Source organism: Xenopus tropicalis, chromosome 3, assembly GCF_000004195.4.
Source record: "Xenopus tropicalis strain Nigerian chromosome 3, UCB_Xtro_10.0, whole genome shotgun sequence".
Taxonomy (NCBI): Eukaryota; Metazoa; Chordata; class Amphibia; order Anura; family Pipidae; genus Xenopus; species Xenopus tropicalis.
Window position 1 is genome coordinate 122,391,742 of NC_030679.2, and position 20,836 is coordinate 122,412,577.

A 20,836-nucleotide genomic window follows, 5' to 3' on the forward strand; every position below is an offset into this window, starting at 1 on the left:
ATTAGGTGTCTTAAGTAGTCATAATATCTCGGGTGCCACGGCCAAACAGGAAAACATTATGCAGCAGAGGCCAGCACTCTCGTATAAAACGAATACAGATGCCTGGGTGCAGTTCCACAATTATTGTTCATAAGTACTCGAAGGAAGGTACCGCTCACTCAGGTCTTAGGTTCAATTTTGTAGTTTTATTGAAGAGGCAGAGGAACTGACGTTTCGGCTGCAACACCAGCCTTTGTCAAAGTTACAAATACAAGTGAAAAAAAACCTTATAAACAGTGTTTGGCGGGAACACCAACGGACAATACCGTGAACGTGAGAAAACACCCCCCAAAAAATGCAAATGTGATGACATCAGACAGTACATATACACAATCCACACTGAGGTTACGAAATATAACAGATAATTATGCTAAACGATCCGAATAAATAAAAGAGTATGTGTTTATGTGAATTTACCCAAAAGAAGTAAAGGAAAAATAAATAAATAAAGAAAATGGGACACAGATAATATACACAGCGTGACACTTATTCAAAACAAGGTAACATTATTCAGAACCGGGTCACGATCTCTTGTTAAACATTGTTGTACAAATAAAATCCAATGATTCTCCCGAACTTTAGGGCTTGCTATGCCAAAGCAGCAAGCAGTCGGAAGTCAAAACCAAGAGTGACACGTATAACTGATGTATATAATGTATACAACACAAACATTCCTATCTTAATTATGTGTATATATACACATACACATATATATTATATATATAAATAAATTAATGTCCTCACGACAGCACCTCACTCCAAAATGCTATTGGATAGCTGCACGGAATTCAAAATAAAAAATAAAACACAACCAGCACCAAGGGTCTTATTGGATGTATAACCAATGTTTCTGTCCCTTTTGGAACCTTTTTCAAGGAAGAAGGAAACAGCCATACCTTTTTGAGAGCAGTGTAAACATCCATTTCTACTTGCATGACAAGCAAGTCAGGGGAGGCGATGAGCTGTTCCATCACACCGATGCTGCAAACACATTTCATTAGATGTACAAGAAATAGCAGAATTACACAGATGGCGCAGCCAGGGACTAGCCCTGCATGCACTAATAGGAAAGAGAATATACCTATACATTAATTTTAAAGATTTAGCTGAACAGAGGTTTACCAGCAAATATCTGACATGATAAGAATCAGAACAAAAGTACAAATGAATCATAACAGAATTAAGAAGAAACAGAAAATTAGCTGCTTATGAAATATTATGTGTATAAGCAGAGTGGTCATGTGTTGCTACTCAGGTAAATTAAGGGCACAGATGGGGTCAAACTGCTTAACAGATGTCAGTTTTTAGGACTGTATGTATGAATCTTACCTTAGTTCTTTAAACAGGTCAACACTCTGATGAGTCATTAAGTTATTTAGAAGCCACTCAAGGCACCTATAATTAGGAAACCAAAGGATTTTAGAACACAGAGAAAAAATACGTGACTTACTTCATGTAACAGGACAGAGAAACCAAGCAAAAACATCACAAAAAAAAAATATCTCACAAAGATAAAGACTGAGCATTTCCTCCTATGTGAAACTAGGCTGGATGGCAGAGATGAGTGGGATTGGGGCCAAAACACATGGGATGGGCATGTCCAGGCTAATAGACCACCTGAAGGCATGAGCTGAAGGGCAGATTTGCAGAGCATCTCTCATGTGGTGATATCACAGCACATTCCCCTCTCCCTTTAGTAACCATACCATGCCCAACTCTGAAATCATCACGCATGGATCTTACTGAATCTTTGGGTTGGATACAGGTTATGAGAAGGCAGAAAGCTCATAACCCATGGACCACTAATTGGGGAGGGGAAACAGTTGCATGTATGTTATGTTTATGTATACAGAGCCCTATAAACTTCTACAATACATTATGTTTATAAATTGGTGTTATCCATCTAGGCATTATGGATGTAACTACACTACCACCGGGCCACATATCAGATCATAAGGTGGACCTATACTGACCCATATGGAGAGGACTGCATCAAAGGGCCAATGGGATCATTGTCCAGGGGGATCATCTAACCTAACAGGGAGATAACTGGATGGTTTCAGACAAGTATGAGTGGTCTGGCAGGCTGCTGAGCAAGGTCTATACACAGGTAAATAAGTTGCCAATTCAATCTAGATGGCCTGAGACAGAAGCTTATACCAGCCCTTGTATGGCCATCTTAAGTCAGTAAATGAAGACTTCCAATTACATAAATTATTTGTATTGCAAATAAAATAAGATACTGCACACACTTTTTCTTTACAGAGTCTAATCCGTAAACGCCGGCTGCAGATGAATATCCACAAACTGTCTGCGCGCTGATGGTCTCCTTCATGGTTTCCCCACACTGCTGGATTAAACCATCCTAATAGATCAAATAAGCAGCAGGTTTTCAGTCACAGAAGGTAAATTGGAGGCCGACATATTGAATTCTCTCAGCCACAAAAGCTGCTAGAAAATAGTGGCTAGCTTAATAAATGTAGTGTCTAAAGTTGGAAGTTAGAAGGCAAATGAAAAGAAAATTAACAAATGACAGTAGATCTAATGTTTAATTAGGTAAGAAACTGCTTGTTCCTATATACACTAGAGAAGTGATAGAGAAGAGGGATGCCATTAAGGTGCAAGAATACTTACAAGCTGTAGCATACAGGCAGCTGCTAGGATAGCAATGACACGGCTGGGCTTTATTAAGACATCGTCTCTGTAGAGGGAGCCAAATGCTACCTGTAGGGCTGAAAAGAGAGATCTAGCTGAAAGTAAGTTTGTTCATTGTTTGGGCAGGGGAAAGTCACTTGGGTACCCAAGATCCTCCTCCTTTCTCCCTTTTGCAAAACAGTTTGCTATGTTTAATTGCAAACGGTTCTTTTTGGTATCTTATAATCAGTGTTTCTGGAGAATTAAGGCTAAATGAGCATATTCATTGATATATGCCTTTATTTTACAGTTTAGTGATCAATTACTGGTTATACATTGTGGAAATACTGCCATCTACTGTCTGTCTGGCAGACTGTATTACTAAGCTGCGTGCACATGATTTACCTATTCGCAGTGAATTCCACATTTCACCATTGGCAAATTTTTTCGCCAAACTGCAGCAAAAATTTGCTGCAACAAAAAAAAAAATAAATCACAAAGAGAAAATGTCCATTGACTTTAATGTATTTGGAGAAAAAACGTGTGCGTGAGAAAAAACACCATTTTGCTACATTTTCAGCCAACCAAAACAGGACAGATTTGCTCATCACTTTCTCTCTAAAGCCCAGAGAATCAAATGATGGAAATAAAAACTTTTCATGAGTTTTCTGCCAAGATGGTCAATTAGGATTGTCAGTTCATCTATTTACTGTGACTTTGCTTCCAGCAGGTGGCAGCATAGGCAAAGTTTTCTTTTTTCTCAGCATAATATTCAGTATTTATTTAATAATATTAAGTACATAAACATGATGTGCCAAGTTGCATACTAAGCCTAGTACACTCGTACATACGGTTTTAAGTGTATGCATGAGCTTTTTCAGTGTGTATATGTATGTGTTTACAAAGTTTCCGTAAAGGAGAACTAAAGCCTAACTAAAGGCTAGAAAAGTTATACATTATGTTTTAGGCTTCTGTACAAGCCCAAGGCAACCCCAGCCCTTAGCAATGACGATCTATGCCTCCAAACATGCCCCCAGTAGCCCCCCCATCTTCTTTTCTGCTGATTCCCTGCCCATGTTCTGTGCTGCTGTCACTTATGGACCCACACACAATATACTGTGTATATAAAATATAAATGTCACATTATAAGGCTGATTAGTAAATAATACAGATTATTAGTGCATGGCGGCTCTAAAACCAGTGCAATTAGCATTATCAGAAATGAATAATCAACCCTGAAGCATCACCCTCTATGACAGACAAACCTAAGTTTCTGCTAGATAATTTGCTTTTCAGCAGCTGCCGAGAGCACACTGAGCATGTGAGTTCTCCTTTAAACAGCTATCACTTATCAAGTTCTCATCATCAGGCGACTGAAATGTAAGTTTATGGGGGTTGTCGTCAAAGGAGAACGAAAGGTTAAATCCCTGGGAAGCCGCCAATATGTTAGGCACACGCTGATACCCAGCCCGATGCTCCTGCTTGTTAAAAACTGCGAAAAGTCTGGGGTATTTTGGAATAAATTTGTTGTCATCTCCTTTAACTCAACTTCCCTTTGTTCCAGTTCAGAAGCTCATGCGCAGCTGAGTAATAGCTAAACTTGGACACAAAAAGCCTGGATTTTTCACTCTACTGCGCATGCATCTTCCCACACCTGAAGAAAAGAAGACCGAAGAGGAAGAAGATGGCACCCAACAGAGCTACTCCAAAAATACCCTGGGTCGGTGCCGCTTTCTGCTAACAGAAGCACTGGCCAAAATGTTGCCATCCCCCCAGTGATTTAACCCTTTGTTCTTCTTTAACACTACATCATTGGGACACAAAATGCATTTATTAAAATGCCTAAAACAGTAGTACGCCATTAACCTAAGGCTCATGACACACAGGGAGATTTGTCGCCCAAAGAAGCCCAGATTTACCCGCAGGAATTAAATCTCCCCATGTGCCATATGCCTTGGGTTCTCCAGATAAGTAATCTTTACATAGTTTGGATCTCCATACCTTAAAGTTCACCTGTAAGTTAACTTTTAATATGTTATAGAATGGCTAATTCTAAGCTACTTTCCATTTGGTCTTCCTTATTTCTTTTTTATAGTTTTGAATTATTAGTCATCATCTTCTAAGTCTTTCCAGCTTTCAAATGGGGGTCACTGACCCCAGCAGCCAAAAACATTTGCTCTGTGAGGCTAAAGGTTTAATGTTACTTTTATTACTTATCTTTCTATTCAGGCCTCTCATTTATATTCCAGTCTTATTCAAACCACTCCCTGGTCGCTAAGGTAATTTGGATGCTAGCAACCAGACAGCTGCTGAAACTCCAAACTGCAAGGTAGGGATGCACCAAATCCACTATTTTGGGATTCGTCCGAAACCCAAATCCTTTGGGAAAGATTTGGCCAAATACTGAACCGAATCTGCATATGCAAATTAGGATAAGAGAGGGTTAAATAGAACCGCACGTGCAGCACGTAGTGAAAATTTTTCAGTTCGGTCAGAGGCATGGATTTGGCCAAACCCTGCTGAAAAAGGCCGAATCTTGGCAGAATCCCAAACCAAGTCCGGGATTCATCCCTACTGCAAAGCCATTGAACAAAAAAGGAAATAATTTAAAAAAAACCCATAAATAATAAAAAGTGAAGACCAATTGCAAATTGTCTCAGAATATCACTCTCTGCATAATACTAAAAGTTAACTCAAAGGTAAACAACCCTTTTAACTCTGCTAAAAATCATGTATAAACTCTATAGGATTGCTTCGCCACCAATATGAATTATTGCAGCTTAGTATCCACCAAACTGTTTTATTATTAAAGAGAATAAGAATGGTTTTTAAAATTAGAACTATTTTCTTAAAATGGACTCTATGGGAGATAGCTTTCCTGTAATTTGGAGCTTTCTGGAAACATGTTCCCAGATAAGGTATCATGTACCTTCCACTTCTTAGAAAAGGACACAGATTTACTGGAAGAAATGCAATGACATTCTTTTAGAGAAAAAAATTATATGGCGCCTTTTTGCTATATAAACAAATTACCCACAGGGTACTGTAGACAAACAAGCTCAATAAGTGTTTCCTCAATTGTTTGTTGCAATATTGTATTAAAAAATTAATTGTGTCATGTGAGATCTTCTTACCTTCTGCATCAATATTGTGGTCAGGAATCTCCAGCTCTATCACATTCATACTGGACTCTCTCCAGGATCCACAGAACATACTTGAGAAATAACCAGACTGCATCAAGAAATAAGTCATGTTAAAAATACCTACAGGTTTGGCACTATGCAATGCATATCTTTATTTTCCTTTTCTCCCTAGCTTTTATAAAAGGCTACTTATCCTGTCTCTCAAGCTGACTGATGACTATTTCCTTCCTCCCATAGCCTCCTGTCTAAGAAGCCCAGAGATCACCCCTCTGCCTGAATGCCCGCATTACCTCTCCCCCCGTCTTCAGTATAGCTCCACAAGCCTTACGCAGCGCAGGCCGGCCGGCCTTGTGCGCTCGGCAACTTGGCCTTCTTCCATGCCCACCCCCTGTGCATGTGGAGGCAGGCCAGGTTGCCTAGGGTGCCCGGCTAGCTTGTCCCGACGCTGCGCAGTTGAATCTACATCCTCAATCAGCTTCTACTTCACATGCTCCATAAGATCCATATAAGCAAACTAACAGAAGAGGATCTGAAGAAGAAGATGATGGTGCCTTTGCACTCTGTGCGCAACTCAGATTTATGGCAGGTCGGTATAGAGGAAAACGTTTGAACAGAATAGATCAGTTATCCCCAACCAGTGGCTCGGGGGCAACATGTTGCTCACCAACACCTTGGATGTTGCTCTCAGTGCCCCCAAACCAGGTAGCTATTTTTGAATTCCTGACTTGGTGGCAAGTTTTGGTTGAATAAAATCAAGATTTACTGCCAAATAAAGCCCCCTGTAAGCTGATAGTGTGCATAGAGGTGGCCTAATAGCCAATCTTAGCCCTTATTTGGCACCTCCATGAACTTTTATGATGCTTGTGTTGCTCTCCAAGTCTTTTAACATTTGACTGTGGCTCATGAGTAAGAAAAGGTTGGGGACACCTGCCTTAAGGGGACAGGCCTTGTAGACCAGGTGGAATATTTTGATACCATTTGGGCCTTGGGCAGCAGTAAATAAATTCCTTCATAGTAAGGCCAACAACCTTGGCTCTCCCATAGCCTGTAGTCACAATACAACATACCTGGCAGAGGTAGATTTTGTGCAAGCTCCATTCTTGCCCAAGTGCACAAATCTTAATATCACTGTTTTCTCCATTGAGAAATAGAGTCTGGTAGATGTACTTTGATGTGCTTTTCAATTTCTTCCTACAAAACATAAACAATTATATGCAATCTAAATTTATTATTGCATTTTTGTGAGAATAAAGTAAACATTTTCTGCCACAGCAAAAACATTTTGCACCACCCACAAAAGTACCATCCCTGCTAAACCATACCATTCTGATAGGTCAGTGCTGTCCAACATATGTGGTGCCGAGGGCCAGTATTTCTCAATCATACTTAGTGGAGGACCGCAAATGGAAGCCAGTTTTGACCACTCCTTTTTAAACCACACCCACTTAAAGCCACACCCACACAAGCTTTTAAGACTATATTTCAAACCATCGTTCATATGTGAAAGAATTAAGACATACCCTTAAATCCATATGCCTCCTCCCCCCACTTGTGGATAGCACAGAAACCCCAAACACATAATTACACACCTTAGGGATCATTCAATGGCTATTTCCAACTACTCACAAACTCCCAGAACAAACCCCTGCCAGTTTCACCTACCACAGGCAGCATAGGGCAGGCAGAGTATGGCACACACAGGCAGCATAGGGCAGGCAGAGTGTGCCACACACAGGCAGCATAGGGCAGGCAGGATGTGCCATACTCTGCCTGCCCTACCCTGCCTGTGTGTGCCATACTCTGCCTGCCCTACCCTGCCTGTGTGTGCCACATTCTGCCTGCCCTACGCTGCCTGTGTGTGCCACATTCTGCCTGCCCTACGCTGCCTGTGTGTGCCATATTCTGCCTGCCCTACGCTGCCTGTGTGTGCCATATTCTGCCTGCCCTACCCTGCCTGTGTGTGCCATATTCTGCCTGCCCTACCCTGCCTGTGTGTGCCATATTCTGCCTGCCCTACGCTGCCTGTGTGTGCCATATTCTGCCTGCCCAACGCTGCCTGTGTGTGCCATACTCTGCCTGCGTGTGCCATACTCTGCCTGCCCTACCCTGCCTGTGTGTGCCATACTCTGCACACAATGTGGGTGCTTACAGTCTGAGCCAGAGGTGTGAACACTGTAGGGGGTGAACAATGCAGAGATTAAAAGGTGTTAACAGTACAGGGGATTACATGTTTAAACAATACAGAGGGATTACAGCCTGATTCTGAGGTGTAAACCATGCAGGGGGCCAGTTAACCTCAGTACTGATACCATTTAAAGCTTACACAAAAGGTACAGTAAGCCATCAAAGTAGCCAGCCAGGTGTTGGGGGGGCACGGGCTGCCAGTTGGACAGCACTATAGGTAAACAGAAGCACTTGCACAGGAAGGCAGTCAGGTCCAGGCTCCTGGTGGTTACCGATCAGCCCCAGAAGCCAGAAAGAATGCAAACGGACATGGTGGCCTCCAACCATGCTGCAAAGCTCTGTCTTTTGTATGAGGAACAGGGCTTTCAACACCAGTTTGGTCCAGGCGGTTTAGAGGTGGGGGGGGGATCTGTGGAGGCAGCCCAAAAAAGGCCTTACTTCTCCTTTAAGAATCTATACAAGACATTTTACAGAATGTACCGTGTCAGCATTTCTTGCATTCTGAATGTAGCTTTGTCTCATGAAAATTTGCAGTTCTGCAGTTTAGCAACAGAAGAAAAGTCACAGGCCGAATTTCACTAAATTACGGTATCACTCTTCAATGATGAGAAGAGAAAAAAAGATGGCTTAAAACTTTATAAACATACGGCATACCTTCTTGGAGTATTCAGTAGGTTTTCAAGCTCCTCATCAGTCTCAGTCTCACAATGGCACTCCAAGCTTCTTTTCCTTTTCCTGTGTTCGCACGAGCCAACAGCCTTCTGCTTGGACTCTTTCCATAATAGTCTGCTGCTCAAACTGCCCATTGTCAGAACCTATAAAAATCCAAAATATTCACTTAGTGATTAGTAAGAGCACAAATAGATGTTTTGAACATTCCACATGCACTCAATTTCATGCAAGAGACCAGTATAAACTGATCTCTCCTCTAAATGTCAAGAACTTGCTATTAATTTTACTTAAATACTGTACCACTCTGCAGTGAAAAGGAATTAAAACAACATTATTTTGCCTTCCAATCACCCACCTTTTCCAACTTTTCTCTCATACATGCCAACAAATAATTTACCATCTTACATTACACACTTACTGCAAATAGTGCAGCAGTGAAAGCTCACATAAGTTCTGTAGAGTGTATGCACTTTCCCAAGCCCAATAGGAGACAAATGGAAGACTGGAAGAAGTGCAAAATGTAACGTGGGCTAGTGTGTTCCTTAGGGCTCTGGCACACGGGGAGATTAGTCGCCCGCGGCAAAACTCCCTGTTTGCGGGCGACTAATCTCCCCGAGTTGCCTACCCCTGCCATCCCACCGGCGAACATGTAAGTTGCCGGCGGGATGGCAGACGCGGCGGCGCGATTTCGCGCAAACTGCCCTACCCAGCTGATATGAGCATCCTCCAACCATCTGTGCCACCACAGCAACAATGTCTGATCAGTTAGTTGGCCTAGTGTTAAAGTGCCCTGTGCTCTAAAGGTGGCTATACACGGGAAGATTTTAGCCAACTTGGCAGTGTATCTGCCCCTGCATGGGTACCCCCAACGGACCAACCCAACATCTGGCCTGAAACTGGACATACCTCGATCGGGTTTGATTCTCCGTTGGATCAGAGCGACTGCCAAATGGGATCTGTGTAAAGACAGATCTACAAATAAAATATAGCACTAAGCAATGGTCAGCATTCAGGTAAAACCCTGTTAATAGCCCAGAACCAGACATGAATCTGATTATTACAATAAACAAATACCTTTCCTATCCATAACTCACAAGCAAAACAGGCCGAAGCTTTTTTACAAATGCCACACCAAAGTCTGCAACAGAACAATCCCTTGCATGCACACAGGCAACCACAGGGTGCCAGCCCTGACAGCTAGTCTGTTGCTTTGCAACAGTTTCATTTGGTGGCGATACAAGGATTCATTTATGTTTGAAAATGGAACACTTTTGATACCCTTATTCTTGCCAAGGTTATGGCATACACTTTGCTTTTTCTAAGCTAAACACACTGTGGCGAAATGGCCAGAAATGTCCTAGTCGCTTCCTATTACAGCCAACTAAAAACCTATGAAACAGGAAAGCAATAGTGAGGTCTGTATTTTACTAATGCGTGCAAAATTGCCTTTATGTATAACTAGGAGGCTTTGAGACAAATTCTGATGTTTTGTAACACCATTAAACACATACTGTATAAGTCAATGGCCTTATAGTTTAAATTCTTACTACTGCTAAAAAAAAAATGACAAAGGCAAACAAAATATATGAAACCGTTGCCAAGCACTTACTACAGTGGACAACTGGAATCACCCTAAGTATGGCACACCTGCAGAACTGTCACTTGAAAGCTTAGACATTTTCGTACAGCTGACAGCTGTGTATGTGTGCCATATTTGGGCATATTCCACTTATCCACAACAGGAAGCAACTGGAGACAACTCCATATATTTTTTAATATACAAAAGAAGAGAAGCCACAGTAACCTCTAATAAATGTCAATTATACTTGACTAGAGAGATACAAAGGTGGAGAAAACATCCCCAAGTAATGTGCAAATGAAGTATATATATATGTAAAAATCAAAGAAATTAGGAAACACCCCAATAGATGTTCCCTGTTAGACTTCAATAGTATGGCCCATTACCCACATCAATTGTTAGGCAAAAGGACTCACCGAGGATGGTAGGAAACTCATTATTAAAATTAAACCTTTATTAAACTTCAAACTCAAATTATACTAATAGAAAAGAAAAAAAAACCCAATTAAAAATAGCGTGGGGTGGAGAACAAACTGGACATTGGCCAGGGAATGTATATATTAGGTAGCTACCTAACCTCCACATATTTTTTCACTGACCGTTTTCCAGAGATAATCAGAGCTACTAATTTACATCAAACCCAATGGTGAGAAATTAGCCAAAGATACCGTTTGTATACTAATTATGGGGCATGGAGATTTAAAGGAAAAAGAAAGGTAAAAACCAAGTAAGCTTTATCATAAAGGTCTATGTAAATACAGCCATAAGCACTCACAGAACTACGCTGCACTAACTTCTGTCACAAGATTTCTTGTGTCTGTAATTCATGTTCCAGAGACATGCAGCTTTCTGCTCTCTCCTCTCTGCTGCTCCCCCCCCTCAAGAATGCTAAGAACTTACCTCCCCCCCTTAGGAATGTGGATCTGAGCCAATCAGCAGGAAGCTGACTCATAAGTCTTACTAACTGAGCATGTTCACTTGGTCTGGGTGTCTGTGCAGGAGCGAGGTATTATGGGAACTGTCTTACACAGCTCAGCGTTTTTTCTTCCTGTTTGGCTTCTGATCATCTGAACAGGTGAAATATGGGGAGACTTAAGGGCACTATTGAGACAACAGAAGGTATGCCTGCAGCTTGAGATTAACCCTTTATTAGCCTTTCCTTCTCCTTTAAGTCCTGAAAGTGCCTAATCGTGTAGTTGTCAGACCTTTTCTTGGCTCAAGTCCCTATTGGAACATATTTCCTGGGCTCCTTCATAAACAGGTTACAGATATAGTTACACATTGCAATACCAGTGATTGTTTCATGAATATCTGGGAGAGCAAACAGATGTTCATCCCAAATCTCATGCTAACTGACCATCAATCTGAGCTTTTATGTGCTTCTAAATAAACCATGGGTCCCCAATCTTTTTTTTTTAACCTGTGAGAACATTGAAATGCAAAAAGAGTAAGGGAGAAACTTAAACAAAAAATATACCTGGGGGTGCCAAATAAGGGCTGTGATTGGTTATTTGGTAGCCCCTATGTGGACTGGCAGTCTACAGGAGACTCTGTCTGGCACTACACTGGGTTTTTATGTAGCCAAAACTTGCCTAAAAGCCAGAAATTCAAAAATACGCATCTGCACCACTGGAAGCAACATTTTGCTACTGAGCCACTGGTTGGGGACCTCTGTAGTAGACCATATAAGCATTCACCCCTAAACCTCACCACAGGGGCTCTATTAAAAGCGTTTGCCCATGCATTCTCCTACACTAGGGGGCTGATTTACTAATCCCCAACCGTCCGAAGGCGTCCGAATGCGTTTTTTTTCGTAATGATCAGTATTTTGCGATTTTTCCGTAAATTGACGCGACTTTTTCGTAGCCGTTACGACTGTTTCGCAAATTGTCGCGACTTTTTTGTAGCGTTACGACTTGCGCGAATTGTTGCGACTTTTTCGTAGCCTTCGCGCCGAGTACGAAAGTTTCGGATTCATTCAAGCTTCAGTATCGTGACTTTTCTTGGGCCAGGTTGGAGCTGCAGAGTGCCATTGAGCCCTATGGGAGGCTTTCCTTGGGCCGGGTTGGAGCTGCACAGTGCCATTGAGCCCTATGGGAGACTTTCCTTGGGCTGGGTTGGAGCTGCAGAGTGCCATTGAGCCCTATGGGAGACTTTCCTTGGGCCGGGTTGGAGCTGCAGAGTGCCATTGAGCCCTATGGGAGACTTTCCTTGGGCCAGGTTGGAGCTGCAGAGTGCCATTGAGCCCTATGGGAGGCTTTCCTTGGGCCGGGTTGGAGCTGCAGAGTGCCATTGAGCCCTATAGGAGACTTTCCTTGGGCCAGGTTGGGGCTGCAGAGTGCCATTGAGCCCTATGGGAGACTTTCCTTGGGCCAGGTTGGAGCTGCAGAGTGCCATTGAGCCCTATGGGAGACTTTCCTTGGGCCGGGTTGGAGCTGCAGAGTGCCATTGAGCCCTATGGGAGACTTTCCTTGGGCCGGGTTGGAGCTGCAGAGTGCCATTGAGCCCTATGGGAGGCTTCCAAAATCATGCAAAGTCTGAAAGTTTTGCCCGCTGTTTACGAGCACTCAATACGAAAAAGTTGCAAAAATATACAAGCAAATCGTAACGGCTACGAAAAAGTCGCGACTATTCGCGCAAGTCGTAACGGCTACAAAAAAGTTGCTACAATTTACGATAAAGTCGTAACGGCAACGAAAAAATTGAAAAAAACACGAAAAAGTCGCAAAATGTTCACTTCCAATCCGAATTTTTCCCATTCGGATTCAAATTTGTGGATTAGTAAATCAGCCTCTAGATCTTTCATGCATTCCAGCTCAAGGGAACGCAGGAGTTAATGCAGCCCTGTATTTCCTAAATGACCGTGAGGTTGCCGAAAAACACAGAATGCAGGTGGAACACAATTTATTAACATTATTAACATTTATTTATAAAGCGCCAACATATTCCGCAGCGCTGTACAATAAGTGGGTTTATACATTAGACATACAGAGTAACATATAAAGCAACCAATAACCGATTCATGCATTCCACCTGTGTTTAAAGCTTGCCTGCGCTACAGTGCATACAAACTAATAGGAAATGAGTGAACTGCACTGACCAACAACCAGATCATACTGCAGGAGTAGGGGGGGTCCTGTCACACAAGGGATGCATTACCATGCCAACGCAATCAGTGTCTGAGGGGATTTTTAAACCTGCCCAACAAAAATAGACAATTTTCTGACAGATATCAGTTGGGCAGGCACTGGAATGTGCCCCACATAATAATATATATATATATATATATATATATATATATATATATATATATATATATATATATATGTGTGTGTGTGTGTGTGTGTGTGTGGTAAACTCCTCTACTGACCTGCTCTGACTCCTCTCTCATTAACCCCTTGCTAAAAGCAATGCCCTGTGCTACATCTCATATATTACTCTGATGTGTCCCACTCCCACACTCTGTGTATCAAGCCCTTATACTTATATCACCCTTTAGTATCAGTTATTACTTTGTACGTAATTATGTATACCCAATGTATTGTACAGCACTGAGGCATTTACTGGCGCTTTATAAATGCATGTTAATAATAATATATATATATATATATGTATGGCTCCATCAGGTAACCCAGTATATAAGAGATAAGTTTAGTGAATATGAATGTTCAGTCAGTGCAATTTCTCCTGCCCCACACAGAGAGTGCCTGTAACAAATACAGTGTCCGTGTGCCCGCGGTGCCATACACAGGGAGCCAAAGCATTCCTGGGTGCCACCCACCTGTATGTGCCAGTTCCTGTGCCCCAGCCCGGCGGAGCCATGGAGGGTAAAGGCGGGTTAGCGTTCAGCACATCCAAAGCAGATCTCTCAGGCGCCCCAGGCAAATCTCTAACACTTTGCAGCAGCGCACATCCGCCGCGGGTCCCACTCAGCCACAGCTACAACTCTCTGAGACACTTTCTAGCCCCTCCCACTCTCCCTACACCCCACTTTGCTACGGTGTCCGTTTTGGGACATGCTTCCGAAATTAAACGGAACGCCCGCTCCTTCCCTGCTCTAAAGTCTCCGCTAATATCTCCGGCCTGAGTTACACGCCTGCTCCGCTCTGCCTGATTCCTCCGCCTTGTGCCGTCCTCCCTGGGCGATAAGGCTGACTGAATGGGGAAATTTGGATGGATTGTAGAATTTGACCCAGAGCAGAGGAAGGGCTAAGTATGTTTGACAGCAGGTAGAGGAGGGCCCAGAAGGCGGAGGAAGCAGACAGACAGGGAGAGTATGTGGCAAGCCTGACAGCGCCGCACGAAGCTTTAATGTAATTAGGGACAGAGTGGGGCATGGGAGGAGGCACACTGACAGAGTGGGGCATGGGAGGAGGCACACTGACAGAGTGGGGCATGGGAGGAGGCACACTGACAGAGTGGGGCATGGGAGGAAGCACACTGACAGAGTGGGGCATGGGAGGAGGCACACTGACAGAGTGGGGCATGGGAAGAGGCACACTGACAGAGTGGGGCATGGGAGGAGGCACACTGACAGAGTGGGGCATGGGAGGAAGCACACTGACAGAGTGGGGCATGGGAGGAGGCACACTGACAGAGTGGGGCATGGGAGGAAGCACACTGACAGAGTGGGGCATGGGAGGAAGCACACTGACAGAGTGGGGCATGGGAGGAAGCACACTGACAGAGTGGGGCATGGGAGGAAGCACACTGACAGAGTGGGGCATGGGAGGAGGCACACTGACAGAGTGGGGCATGGGAGGAAGCACACTGACAGAGTGGGGCATGGGAGGAAGCACACTGACAGAGTGGGGCATGGGAGGAGGCACACTGACAGAGTGGGGCATGGGAAGAGGCACACTGACAGAGTGGGGCATGGGAGGAGGCACACTGACAGAGTGGGGCATGGGAGGAAGCACACTGACAGAGTGGGGCATGGGAGGAGGCACACTGACAGAGTGGGGCATGGGAGGAAGCACACTGACAGAGTGGGGCATGGGAGGAAGCACACTGACAGAGTGGGGCATGGGAGGAAGCACACTGACAGAGTGGGGCATGGGAGGAAGCACACTGACAGAGTGGGGCATGGGAGGAGGCACACTGACAGAGTGGGGCATGGGAGGAGGCACACTGACAGAGTGGGGCATGGGAGGAGGCACACTGACAGAGTGGGGCATGGGAGGAGGCACACTGACAGAGTGGGGCATGGGAGGAGGCACACTGACAGAGTGGGGCATGGGAGGAAGCACACTGACAGAGTGGGGCATGGGAGGAGGCACACTGACAGAGTGGGGCATGGGAGGAAGCACACTGACAGAGTGGGGCATGGGAGGAGGCACACTGACAGAGTGGGGCATGGGAGGAGGCACACTGACAGAGTGGGGCATGGGAGGAGGCACACTGACAGAGTGGGGCATGGGAGGAGGCACACTGACAGAGTGGGGCATGGGAGGAGGCACACTGACAGAGTGGGGCATGGGAGGAGGCACACTGACAGAGTGGGGCATGGGAGGAAGCACACTGACAGAGTGGGGCATGGGAGGAAGCACACTGACAGAGTGGGGCATGGGAGGAGGCACACTGACAGAGTGGGGCAGTACGGGAGCGCACTGTGCCATTCCCGTGGGATTATGGTGGCCAACCTCCCTTCTACCCGTACAACTTTATACTCCCGCCCCAAGCAAGCTCTGTATCCCCGCTGCACCACTGATCTCTGTGCTACACTAATGTACAGGCAGGTAGATTGTAAGCTCTTTTGGGCAGAGCCCTCTTCACCTCTTGTATCGGTTATTGATTGCTTTATATGTTACTCTGTATGTCCAATGTATGTAACCCACTTATTGTACAGCGCTGCGGAATATGTTGGCGCTTTATAAATAAATGTTAATGTAATGTAGATAAAGACTCAGTGCCCGGCAGGAATAGGGAACATGTGAATGCGGCAAGAAGGATATTTGAAAGTTGAGGGGCGGAGCTATGGGTGTTGTAGGGATGACGTAAGGTAGGTGAAGCCACGCCTACCCAAGCTGCTAATTTTAATTGCTTTTGTATTCACATATAGTTCCACTACATACGTTACTTTTGAATCATGGATTATTCCACTTTAAGTACAGTGTCACCTGGTCACTACTGTTACACAAACTGCCGGCTGCTTGTTTCACTCTCAGGCTATTAATATACCTTAAGGTGCTGTCACATCTCCATTGGCACAGGTCTCCTTTCCAGTGTTCCCTTAGCCCCCTCTTGGTCCATTCTCTCAGACGTTTGTCTCTTTTCAGCTTCCCATCCGGTCCCGAGTCCCCTCAACCTTCGGCTACTTCCGGAAAACTTCTGAAGTCGCTTCGGTTTGTTTTCGGGAGGCGGACACACGCCGCGAATCTCCGCCTACCGTTTTAGCGTCAATAAGGAAGTGAGAGACAGTTCTCTTGCTTTGTCCACATCTGCCTTTGGTTAGTGCGCTCGTCCTCACTTAGCCCCAGCGTAAGCTCTAGTTTTGGAAACTGTGTATGGGCGGGGCATGGGTCGGCCCCTCCTACTAATACATGAGGCGACTTCTCACTACGCCAAGGAACTTCTGTCTGTAACGCTGCTGTACATGGCTTGCATGCATAGCCGCAAAGGAATCTCCAGGATAGTTATTAAAAATGGCAAACTGCGTAGCACAAACATGATATTATGGCCAGAATTAAATTACTGCCAAATTACCAGTATTAATACTTGCACTCTTGCTTAGTACAGCATGCTATGCATTAGCTGAACATGGAACTGGTGTCATTGTTAGAGTATAAACTCAGTATAGCAGGGTTTATCCTTTTGGTTTCATTTTTGTATGCTTGGTGTATACTTTAACAGTTGGAGCCATGGAAGCCATTCCTATTTTAGTTGCAGTGTAGTATTGTACAGATCAGGAAAAACTCAACCCGCACCCAACCCTAATCCACAAAACCTTAACCTTCACACAACCCTAACCCGCCATTGTAGAACCCACACGCAACCCTAACCCGCCATTGTAGAACCCACACGCAACCCTAACTCGCCATTGTAGAACCCACACGCAACCCTAACCCGCCATTGTAGAACCCACACGCAACCCTAACCCGCCATTGTAGAACCCACACGCAACCCTAACCCGCCATTGTAGAACCCACACGCAACCCTAATCCGCCATTGTAGAACCCACACGCAACCCTAACCCGCCATTGTAGAACCCACACGCAACCCTAACCCGCCATTGTAGAACCCACACGCAACCCTAACCCGCTATTGTAGAACCCACACGCAACCCTAACCCGCCATTGTAGAACCCACACACAACCCTAAACTGCTATTGTAGAACCCACACGCAACCCTAACCAGCCATTGTAGAACCCACGCGCAACCAGGGCCGCCATCAGAAATCACGGGGCCCCTCACAACAAAATTTTCTGGGCCATCCACACCCTGCCCCCCAATGGCCCCTCCCATCAGTAAAAAGGACACACAGACATAGGTAGCCAGGGCCCCCTAAAACATTAGTAGCCAGCATCTCCCCAGCATCCTCCAGTTAACCCCCTCCCTTGTCCTCCAGCTCCTCCCCCTCAGCATCCTCCAGCTCCCCCCCAGCGTCCTTCCCACTATCTAAGGTGGTCCTGCTCTGGAAGTTTGGTTTTATTATGACACACTTTGCTCTGTTCAAAGCAGTACTGCTAACAACCTCCAACATATGTCACCACTTTGCCTGTATAAAAAGACACTGTGGCCCTCAACTATAGCCCCAGAATAATCCAGCACTGTGACACCCAAATAAGATTATATTTTGCCCCAACAAATCCATGCAATTAAACAGCATGGAGACCCTTAGCATCCAATTATCTGGGATCCAGAATACCATGTGAATACCATCTCTTGGACGCCACCTCAAATTGAACCTAACAAAAACTAATGATCTTTCCGCCTAAGCCTGGTCCTACCCCCCCCTTTTCTATCTCAATTGATGGCACCCTCATCAACCCTGTTGATTCAGCGCGTTGTTTGGGGGTGATCTTTGACTCCAGCCTCTCCTTCTCTGACCACATTAAAACCACTGTCAAAACCTGTCACTTTTTCTTACGCAATATTGCCAAAATCCATCCCTTTCTTTCTACTGCAACAGCTAGGCTGCTCATGCACGCACTCATCCTATCCCGACTTGACTACTGTAACCTGCTACTAACCGGCCTCCCTAACTCCAATCTTTCCCCCCTACAGTCTATTTTAAATACTACTGCCAGAATTCTCCTCTTCTCATCCAGGAGAGTTCAGGCCCTTGCCCTGCTAAAGTCCTTATCGTGGCTTCCTATTAAATAAAGAATATCTTACAAACTCCTTCTCTTAACCTTCAAAGCCCTCCATTCCTCTACTCCTCACTACATCTCTTCTCTTGTGTCTCCGTATGTTCCTGGCCGACTCCTTTTGTTCCTCGCAGAGCAATCGTTTGGTTGCGCCCCCCACTACTACTGCTGTTTCCCACCTTAAACCTTTCGGCCTTGCTGCCCCTTACATTTGGAATGCCCTCCCTGATTTCCTCCAGAGAGAATCCTCCCTCAGTCTTTTTAAAACTAAACTTAAAGACTACCTTTTGGAGCACTCACCCAGCACCTGATCTGGGAATCAGCACTTATATTGTAGTGTCACCCACTGTGACCTACAGCACTTTTGCCTATTTGTGTCTGTAAGTTACCCTCCCATATAGATTGTAAGCTCTACGGGGCAGGGACCTCTATCCTCTTGTGTCTTTGACTCTTAACTTATTGCAACTGTATTTATCTTGTATCTATCTGTATTTATTGTTGTATTTGTATTTATCTATTATCTTAATAATCCCGTTTGTATTAATGTATTCTACTGTACAGGGCTGCGTACATAAGTAGCGCTTTATAAATAAAGATTTACATACATACATATGTTTTAGCAGAGACAATTTTCAGTATTGTCTATAGCAGAGTATTTTCTGGAGTTAAGTAGCAATGAAAAATTAGCAGCTAGTAGCCTCATGTGTCTTCACCCTAAGTTTACTTGATTAAAATTTGAATTACTTTTGTCCTGTTAATGCTTTAATTTGCCTATCTAAGGAGCATCAGTGCCCATGTGTTTCATTGGGGCAGAAAACTTAAGTCGATTTGGGTTGTTTTCGGGAGACGGACACTCACTGCGTATCTCTGCCTACCGTTTAAGCAACAATAAGGAAGTGGGAGACAGTTCCCTTGCTTTGTCCACATCTGCCTTTGGTTAGTGCACTCGTTCTTACTTTATTTTCAAGTTCAGATAAAAAAATATATAAAGTAGATGAGAATATTCTGGGACATTTTTTAGTTGTTCAGTTTTTTTTAAACCCTTAATCTCACGTTTTGGAAGTTTTCGTGACTGAATTTCAATGCAAAAAAAGATTCTAAAAGGTTGCACAATTACATGAAATGCTAAATTACTGTAAACATCATCAGCAGCAATTATGTTCCTATTTATTCTTTCCAATTTTCCTCTAAATACACGAGTTTCCTACATTTCTGCAAGACTTCTCTGCCAGCTGCATATGCAGCCTACTTGTTTATTAATCCCATTAAGCACATTGCATTGGGCTTGTATACTGACAATTATTCATGTCATTTCTTTCCACACTGAAAAAGCTCGCTAATAATACAAGGAGGCTGTAAATGCCAAGGCAAGTCTTAATATCAAGTACATAGAATTCAGCATTTGCCATATTCAAGTGATGTATGCCTAATTCAAACTTAATAAGAACAGTGCTATAAAAATAACATTCCATTTACAACCCAGTGTGAGGGCACACTGGGTGTATGGTCTGCTTCTTTCCACCTGCGTTTTGTAGGCAGGCACAGATTTGGATCCCTGTATGCTCTTGTAAGAAGAAATCAGTATGGCTTTATGAACAACAGATCATGTCAAACAAACTTGGTTTTTTATGATATAATTGGACGGTGGTAGGTCCACTTAAATGTTGCCAAAGCTTTTAAAGGAGAACTAAACCCCCTACCAACAAAAGCCCCATCTGCCTTCCATATTGCACAGTCTATTACATAGAAAAGTGCCCCTATGTGAAAACCTGAGGCAAAAAATGCAGAGCAGTTAAGAGTTTAAGGTGCCATCTACTGCTGCTTATGTTTCTCCTTATGTCTTTTCGCCAACACAAAGCTTGCAGGAGCATGTGCAATTTGAGATTGTCCCAAATCGGCCCATTCAGGCTCCATGTTGGTTTTTAAATAGAGGCATGTTTTTTATGTAATAGATGGTAAGGGAGAAATTTTTTGCAAATTGAGATTTCAGAATCCAATCAGTTTTTGAGAGGAGATCAACCTCTTCAGCTCAGATTTGCCAAGGTACCATATAAATCAATGCTTTTTTTCCCCCACAAACTCTATAAAAGGTGAGATATTGCCTGACTCCTAGAATCCAGCAAATCATTTCTTGGGTAGTCCTATTCAAGATTTTTCTAGAAGTGGATCCAGAGGATCAACTGTGATGGGCACCACCAATAATTTGACTGGCTCCCACTGCATAGAGGAGAGAATGTGGCCAGCAGCTGTTTTAATTTCAGCACAATGCTGAAAAA

At 44.0% G+C, this 20,836-nt stretch overlaps 1 protein-coding gene across 4 annotated transcripts in view; it reads right to left on the minus strand.

Moving 5' to 3' along the window:
- Positions 1–16,759, minus strand: part of gmcl1 (germ cell-less, spermatogenesis associated 1) — a 37,355-nt gene extending 20,596 nt beyond the window's left edge. Inside the window, exons 1-9 of one of the 4 annotated variants that reach the window (XM_012966753.3) lie at positions 16,432–16,737; positions 9,579–9,628; positions 8,655–8,815; positions 6,884–7,007; positions 5,808–5,904; positions 2,674–2,771; positions 2,292–2,404; positions 1,369–1,434; positions 936–1,020 (exon numbers count right to left, since the gene is read on the minus strand). In XM_012966753.3, the coding sequence (XP_012822207.1) occupies positions 936–1,020; positions 1,369–1,434; positions 2,292–2,404; positions 2,674–2,771; positions 5,808–5,904; positions 6,884–7,007; positions 8,655–8,806 (735 nt within the window). In that variant the 5' untranslated portion in view covers positions 8,807–8,815; positions 9,579–9,628; positions 16,432–16,737. 4 annotated transcript variants of the gene reach the window in all.
- Positions 16,760–20,836: the final 4,077 nt, after the last annotated feature.